This window comes from Triticum aestivum, chromosome 2D, assembly GCF_018294505.1.
Source record: "Triticum aestivum cultivar Chinese Spring chromosome 2D, IWGSC CS RefSeq v2.1, whole genome shotgun sequence".
Lineage (NCBI taxonomy): Eukaryota > Viridiplantae > Streptophyta > Magnoliopsida > Poales > Poaceae > Triticum > Triticum aestivum.
Window position 1 is genome coordinate 426,819,165 of NC_057799.1, and position 8,524 is coordinate 426,827,688.

Below are 8,524 nucleotides of genomic sequence, written 5' to 3' on the forward strand. Positions count from 1 at the left end.
CGAAGTATAGATCATCATCATCAAGCATCTATACAAAGTTGCAACCTTCATCTATGCCAATGCAACTCATCTTTGTAATTACTAATATGCACATCTTAGGCCTTAGTGCTTAATCAAACATTTCTATGAAATAAGCATCAACGTAGCATTGTTCGTCTAGGTTGGGCACAACCTTACCCGCACCCATACTTGAGGGAGTATGTGATATTTTGCTGGTCTCCATGGTTAAGTCATAGTTTACAAGTTTTTGTAGGTTAGTATTCATATCGCTACAAACTCGTTGTAGCCATTTTTTGACATGGTAGCGCATGACTTGTTTTTATCAAATATGGATGCGCTAACATAATGGTAACCTTTTATGGCACTTGAGGTGTATTGTATCATTGTAGTTTATTACTTTTCCCTTCATGCATAAGATACGATGATTTACCTTCAAAAAAGCGTAGATGCTGGTCTCCATTTTAGAAAATCTATCGCGTTGTTCAACCATTGATCATATTCGACTAGCCACATCATGTCCTCTCATACCATGTTGTATCTGTGTCCCGCCCTTATATTCCATCTATGATGGTTGCCACCATCGGATTAGTCGTCGCCCCGGCAACCTTCTTTTTTTAGAGAAGGGAGGGGGACTCCGACAACCTTCTAACTGTCTACACGTTCAACCCCCCCCCCCCCCCATTGACCTTGAGTTGACCTTCTAGCTAGAAACGCTTCTACTGCATCCCTCAAGTAGGGCGGGTCCATGGATGCACTCTTGATCCATCTCCCTTGGCCAGACACACACAAAGTAAATGAAGAAAAAAATGTTATCAGCGGGTACACCACTTTCACGCCTTAAAATTTCCTCTCCCCCCCCCCCCCCCTATTCGGACGACGTGCTGGTACACCGGTGAAATCGAACGCCGCAACAACCATCCAAAATAAATTATTTTGGGGGCAAGATTATACGCCGCTACAAAAAGCAAGGCTATGTTTGGAAGCTTTCACTGAATTACTAATCAGATTAAATGAGTAGAGGAGTGAGCATATACTGCCCGGTGCCACGCGTTAATTAATGAGATGCACACTGAGAGCATATACAAGGTAGGTTTTCAATGCCCTCTAAAATAAGGTGCAAATATTTCCGATCGCATTCCCTCAGCTCTTTTTTTTTCTTTTGACGGGATCGCATTCCGTCAATTTTTTTGTTGTTGTTGTTATTGTTGACGGGAGCGCACTTTGTACCGTAACAAACCCTGCGCCAAGCTCGTTTGCAAAAGAAACAGAAAGTGCTGCGCCAGCTACTGCGGTAGTTTGATTCTCAACAAGAGAAAAAACTACTGCGGTAGCTGTTCAAATCCTCCCAGCCCAGATATCAGCAACTGCGCGAGGAGGGTTAAGTGGCCAAAAGAGAAGATATACGCGGCCGGTAACAGAAACGGGAAAAAAAGAACTAGTGCTGCTGCTGCTAAGTTAACGAGCGCGGAGTGCCAGCCAAGCAAAGCGAAGCACGCGAGCGAGAGCAACCGAGCGATGGATTGATCCTCCTGTGGCCTGTGGCCTGTGGGTACAGTAGGAGTAGAATCATCGTGCCACCCTCCCCACGTCCGTACCTTCAATCTCGGAGCTCGCGTCGCGAATCGCGATCCCCACAAACCCCCCGGGGCGGGCCCCCACCCGGCCTGGTTAGCTACACCGTATCTCACCTCACCTCCCCCCCTTTATCAGCGTTCCCTACTATAACTAGTGCCCCTCTTCTCTCTCCCTCTCCCAGATATACTCTCCAGTAGTACTGAGGTTAGGCGGTGTGCGTGCGTGGGGGTGGGAGCTACCAAACCAGCCTCCCCTCTCCTCCCCCTCCTCGTGGTCTCTCTCTCCTGCGGATCGACGATTCTGGTGGTTACCAACCCCCGCCCCCATCGCGTCATCTCGAGAGACGCCGAGGGTTTTAGCTGCTGCTGCTGCTCCACAGGTGTTCTTGAGGTCAGGTGAGATTAGTTTCCGCACCCCGACCTTCTCCTCCATCCAGCCCCCTTCTCTTCTCGCCCAGGTTTTGCACGCACGCGATGGATTTGGTTTCTTGCGTCTTCTTAATTATCCCCGTACGCCATGCCATGGATTCGGCCTCTCTTCAGCTTCCTGTCGCTCCTAGGCGTGGGTAATTTCCGGGGGAACACCAGCCGTTTTTTTTTCTATTCAATTAATCTGCATGCGCATACTACTGTTCTCTTTTCTTAGGATCAATTCGGTTCCTTCTTGGCGACATGTTTGGATTCCGGCGGAAGTTATCTGCTTCTTTTGAGCTGCCCTTTCTTCCTGTACTAGCTGCTTCCGGCCGCAGAATCCCATGGTACTACCAGTACTTGCTAGATCTTTTCATCTTGTAGGGACAATTTGGGCGAGGTTCGTTCCGTATTGTCTCTCTGCTGCTCTATTTTAGGCTCACTGCGAGATTTTCTTTTCCCAGTCTTTCCTAACTTTGATCAGTTTCAGCTTGACCTGGGATTGGACCCGGCCGGCCGGCCGGGATCTTTTCAGCTGCTTCTATTTTCTCTGTTATTATTTCTCTTCTCTCGGGTGGGTCTTTATGTCCATTGTTTACTTCTTTAAAACCCGGCCCCGAGCTGCTGCTGCTGCTGTCTTGGTGGTGTCACTGCTTCAATGCCGACTAAATTTCGGTTACTGCATGTACGTGTTTGCCTAGTTATTTTGCAAATCGTGATTTGTTTCTTTGTTTGCGCGCGGTAGATCTGGAGCTGGTAAATCACAGGTTTATGCACAGGATCCCTTTGTAATAAGCGCCCTGGATCTAATCCTTCTCGATTTATTGATTTTCTTCCTAATTGCATTGCATTGTATCCATCGATCATCGTCCATGTGTAATGCGTAGCCGATCTTCTTCCGATATAGTGGAATCTGTTTCCCATCAGCAGGTTAATTGTAGGATTATTCCACTTATTCCCTTAATTTGCATGGTTAATTAGCTCTGCACATGCACGTTAATTAGAAATCGTTAGCTTTTTTTTTCGTTAACTTTAATTAATCCTCTCCCGATGCTACCGCAGGCAGTATGTAGTGCCCACATTTACTTGCCAGCTGCTGCTAGTAGCCAGTACGAGTGGTGGTTCTTATCTCTGGGTTTTCTGTTACGCTTTTGACAGAGAAAAGCTGCACGAAGATCACCCCCTGTCACCTGGGTGTGCATGCATAGAACTTTCCTTTTTCTGTCACACTGCATTGCATGTTTACTTCACTGGAAGTGGCTAGCTAGCTAGGTGGAGTGTCACTAGTATCAGCTAGCTGGAGATCTATATATCATTGCTCAGCTGCAATTTTGCTGTGTTATATACACCCAAAGCTAGCTCATGATTTTATGCTTTTTGGTCCAACAAAAATTGAGCATCTACCTTATTTAGACATGCTATATGTGAGCTCTCTCTTGGTCCGTGCATGCATGTCCAGATATTTGGAAACTCACTTTTGGTATTCTTTACCTGATTGGCCACTTTCCGATCCTGCTTTTCCAGGTGGAAGAAGAGAAGGAATTGTACTGAGACGGGAGTCAGAGAGTCCGTTTCTTGTCTGCGGCGTAAAGGAGGATATTGGGTTTTAATTAATTCGCTTGCCCGGCCGGCTCTTTGAAGAGAAACGGATACAGTACCCATCAAGCTGAGAAGCCCACACCCCCACTCACCACACCACAACCGGCACTACCTCATGGACTTGCGGGCCTTCTACTTCCAGGCGGCGGAGGCGGCGGCGACGGCCACGGCCACGGAGGACGACGACGTGACGACACCCAAGCTCTCCCCCAGCGCAGCGGTGCAGCGGGAAGGCCAGAGCAGTGGCGGCGCTTCCCCGGTGGTGGGGATGAACAGCGGGGGAAGCGGCGGCGCGCGCGACCTGATCTGCCCCGAGTGCGGCAAGGCCTTCCTGTCGGACAAGGCCATGTACGGGCACCTCAGGTGCCACCCGGGGAGGAGGAACAAGGGGGCGATCCGCCCGTCGACGCCGGTCGCCTCCGCCTCTTCTGTGACCCGCGGAGACGCCAAGGCGAGGAAACTGCTGTGGAGGGAGGATGACCTCCCGACCAAGTGGCCGTTGACGGCCAAGCGCGGCCGCACTCCGACCGTAGCCACCTCCGTCACCGTGCAGCCCGTGTCCGTGCTCGAGTCCACCTACACCGCCGAGGAGGAGGCTGCCAACACTCTCCTGCACTTGTCCCAGCAGGCCCGCAACGCCGCCGTTGCGGAGCAGGAGATGCAGATGCCACGGGCCGATCAGCTCGAGCTACCGGCTGATCATGTCGCCGACCCCGTCGCGCCGGAGCCCGAGCAGCCTGTGATACCAGACATGGCCGCCGGCGCCGACGCGCTGCAGCACGTGCAGCAGGCTGAGACGCGTGCGCCGGTGGAGCACATCTTCGGCATCATCTTGCAGCCCCGGGCGCTCGGGGTCGAGCCGTCCAACTTCATCGCAGCGTCGGAGCCTGTGAACAATCCTGCGCCCGTCGTGGTCCGCGACGAGGACAAGTCCATCTCCCCCGGCGTCAAGAAGCTAAAGAAGCGACGGCTCCATGATCCAGTTAGCCAGAGTCCAGATTCCTCTCGGCCGCTGCCAGATCCCGAGGACGTCAGGCCGCCGGTGAGGCGCATACCGTCGCCGGCGTCGGATCGGAGGTACGGGTGCCCGTCCTGCTTCAAGTCGTTCCCCACCCACCAAGCCCTAGGCGGCCACATGGCGAGCCACAACAGGGCCATCAGATGCGCCGCCGCGCAGCAGGTGGACGGGCTCGCCGTGGCCCAGGCCGTGCAAAACATCTTGGCCCATCGCCAGCGCCAAGAGGGCGCCAACGCCAGCGCCAGCGCCAGCGGGATCATCGGCGAGGATCTCCAGATCAGCCTCCGGCCGCCGAAGCCGGTGTCGCACACATGCGTCCGGTGCCGTCAGATCTTCTCCACCGGGCAGGCGCTCGGCGGCCACATGCGGAAGCACTTTCTTGAGGACAGGCTGCAGGCGGCCGCTGCCGCCGCGCCGCCGGGCACTGCTCCGCCTGCTCTAGCTGCAGCAGCCGCGGTGGCGCTGGCCATTGCTCCGGCAGCAGTGCCAGCGGCCCAAGATGGCGCTCCCCGGGACTTTGATCTCAACGAGATGATGCCTTGGGAGTGATTGGGAGTAGAGCTAGCAAAACCCTAGCCAGCCATGGGACATTTGTCTGCTTTGGGGTCCGAGCTACGCCTACTACAGCGAGCATGTGGTAGTGGTGTATCAGAGTGTCAGTGTCTGTCAGTGTCATTTTAATTTTGGTGTGGTTTGTCAGTGTTTAGCTAGTCAGTCCATTCATCTTGCTTGGAAATGTAGAACTTAATTGGGTTTTCCCAGTCGATCCATGGTCTCTCTGGAGTTCGATCGATCTGGACTGGTGATATAGATATATAGCTGCAAGTAAAATTCTTCTAAACAATGTACAAGCTATAAGCAGCAAGACTGTAATGTCCGGCTTCGTTTTATACTTTTAATTGAGAATTTTGGAAATGCATCCCCTTAATGTTGGTGTGTGTAGTTAAATGATTGTCAGATCTAAATGTAGTTCTTTCAGTCAGAGTTCTTTGTTGCCCCTAGTTAGCTGCGCTGTTATACTGTTCATACATTTTCTATTCTTGCTAATGCAGGTTCACTAGAGTAATCAAGCTGACTTCCTATCACTACTAAGCTAAAAACATGATTGCCGCGACATGATTTTCTAATCAAGTTTTAGGTTGATTAGTTTATTAGCAGTACAAAACTACTTACACTCATGTTCCAAGTACCACACAATTTTATATCACTGTACAAGCTTATTTAGCTCCCATGAAATCTTAGTTGCAGTGCTACATATATAGCACCTGCTGCTCGAAACATGAGTGGAAAATCCAATCCCATGAAAAAATGCCCTGACTTCTTTTTCCCTGCGCAGACGTTGTTAGCTAGCTTCACATGCAGCAGGAGCAGGTAGCACGTACGCATATATCCAATCGTGTATGCTTGTTGGTTTGACAAACACTTACAGCAAATCCAAGAATTCGGTTCAGTTTGCAGTTGCTATGCTGAACTGTGCTTAACTATATATACAATCTAATTCTAGTAAAAAGAAAAACTCACTCTTAAAAAACCTTGCAGAAAAAATAATTATATTCCTAAATAAAAACAAAAAGTCATTTTCAAAAAGCCACTGAAATGCCAAACATAGCTTTTGTGCCGCTATGGCAGCAAATAAGTGGTTTCTCGCTTGAGCACCTCATACGAGGCACCATTTTTTTTACACTATCACGACTGATGGGGCTTAGCAGGTTGCTTCCGCCCACAAAGCAAACCTATTTTAGGGGGCATATGCGGGGATTTTGTGCTGTCAAAGATTCATGAGATGGTTCATATGAGGTCTTATACGCAGATACTCTTTATTATGTTAAAAGAAAGCGTTCTTAGAAATTGTTGAATTTTCTCTTTGAAGGTTTGGATTCCACCTAAACACAAATTCTACGCTTGGATGGTTGGCAGTCTTGAATCATCTTTGGAGGAAGAACATGCTTAACTTTGTGGTTCGCGCAATGCCCCGGTGTACATTCCATGCAAATAGGAGCCGAAGCGTCACACAGTTACCCACCTTCAATTAATACAATTGTCGTTTCATTAGAACGGTTTTCTCCACGTGTGGTATTGGCTTGGCATGGTTATTAACCTACCTTTGACGTGAGCATGTGCGGGTTTGAACAAGCGCAAACATCATTAATTGCTGCTTGTATCCATTTTCGAGAAGAAGAAAAATCATTCATCGTCGTGTGCATGGTACATATAAGATATAACGGAACCTAGAAAAAGCTAGGGTTTCCATGACTATCCTTGTCTTATGGGAGAATATGAGGTGTTTCAAAACAGAAGTACTTGTCTGTCACATAGAAGATAAAGAACTCACGTCTAAATTTGGGGTAGCAGTCAACAATTTTCTATTTTACAAAAGAACCTTTGCATGTCATTTGCCCGAGGAGGTCAAATGAAAATTAAAGAGAATATTTTATCCAAGTGGGTGTCTGTGTTAGTGGCAAGTAGTGGGGGACTTTTTTGTGCATGAATTGTATGAATAATGATAGTCCCGGGGAAATGGAAAGGAAGGTGGTTAGAGAACCCCTTAGCAAAAAGGGTAGAATAAGATGGTGATTTTAAATTTAAGTTGCTAATTTGTAAGTGTTTACTCACAGGGACGCTGTATTGGTCAAGGAGTGGGGATTATTGCTTAAAGCACTTCACAAATACATTCAATGTGCTTCAAGAAAATCTATCGTAAATCCCTCCTAAGAAAGTTTTTTTTTGTTTTCTCAATGCCCCAGACCTACAGTGGTTCGAGACTTTGAGCTATGCTCGAAACTACCTAGATTTAACACTTGATAGCCTAGCAATTAGCCTAGAGATCCTTGGAGCTCCAGAACTCTATAGTGGCTTGGACCTCTGAATTGCCTAGGTTAGGTGTTGGACAACCCATAATTTATGGAGGGATTAGGACTCCCAGACCCTCGAAACTTTGAACTCAGGCTCTGAGATAGCATAGAGACATCCAAGGTTAGATTTCATGAAGACACATATGTATATGTCCTTATGTCCCCAATGGTAGGAAGATTCTTCCACAAAGACTCAAGCTCCCATCTAAGTGAGGAGAAGAAAAATTTGCGCAGATCGGGCAAAACTTTGATCCCCATTGTAGTTCTTGTGACGCCCCCGATTCAACCGTACACTGATCATACACGCAAACGTGTACGATCAAGATCAGGGACTCACGTGAAGATATCACAACACAACTCTAAACACAAATGAAAGTCATACAAGCTTCATATTACAAGCCAGGGGCCTCGAGGGCTTGAATACATAGCTCGATACATAAGCGAGTCAGCGGAAGCAACAATATCTGAGTACAGAGATAAGTTAAACAAGTTTTGCCTTAAGAAGGCTATCACAAACATCAACGATCGAAGAGGCAAGGCCTCCTGCCTGGGACCTCCTAACTACTCCTAGTCGTCAGCGGGCTCCACGTAGTAGTAGCCACCCTCGGGGTAGTAGTCATAGTCGGCGGGGGTGGCATCTGACTCCTGGGGTCCACCATCTGGTTGCAACAACCAGAAAGAAGAAAGAAGGGGGGAAAGGAGGAGCAAAGCAACCGTGAGTACTCATCCAAAGTACTCACAAGCATCAGATCTAAACTAGTATGCATTGGTATCAAATGGAAGAGTTGTACTGTGGACTGAACTGCAGAATGCCAGAATAGAGGGGAAGGCCTAGCCTATCGAAGACTAGCATCTTCAAGCAGCTCCAAGCATCTTGCAGCATGTAGAAGAGTAAAGAATAGCATTTTAATATTAACAAGCATGTTATAGTAATAAAGCCCAGAGATCCTTCCTCGACTCCCTGCGAGAAAGCAATCCCGGAGCCACATATCCATCACATATCAAGTATCCATTTCTAGTTGTATAAGATCAGGATATAAGTCCGAACGTCCATTACCATGGACACGGTA

At 48.4% G+C, this 8,524-nt stretch overlaps 1 protein-coding gene across 1 annotated transcript; it reads left to right on the forward strand.

Moving 5' to 3' along the window:
- Nucleotides 1-1,757: 1,757 nt before the first annotated feature.
- On the forward strand, nucleotides 1,758-5,455 carry LOC123049497 (uncharacterized). Its single transcript, XM_044472404.1, has 2 exons — nucleotides 1,758-1,970; nucleotides 3,510-5,455. Exon 2 carries the CDS (start codon nucleotides 3,700-3,702, stop codon nucleotides 5,149-5,151), a length of 1,452 nt encoding a protein of 483 aa, XP_044328339.1. The 5' UTR covers nucleotides 1,758-1,970; nucleotides 3,510-3,699; the 3' UTR covers nucleotides 5,152-5,455.
- Nucleotides 5,456-8,524: the final 3,069 nt, after the last annotated feature.

Bases quoted from the DNA above. Each gene is read 5' to 3' on its own strand.
- LOC123049497 (XM_044472404.1), top strand. From the start codon at position 3,700: ATGGACTTGCGGGCCTTCTACTTCCAGGCGGCGGAGGCGGCGGCGACG.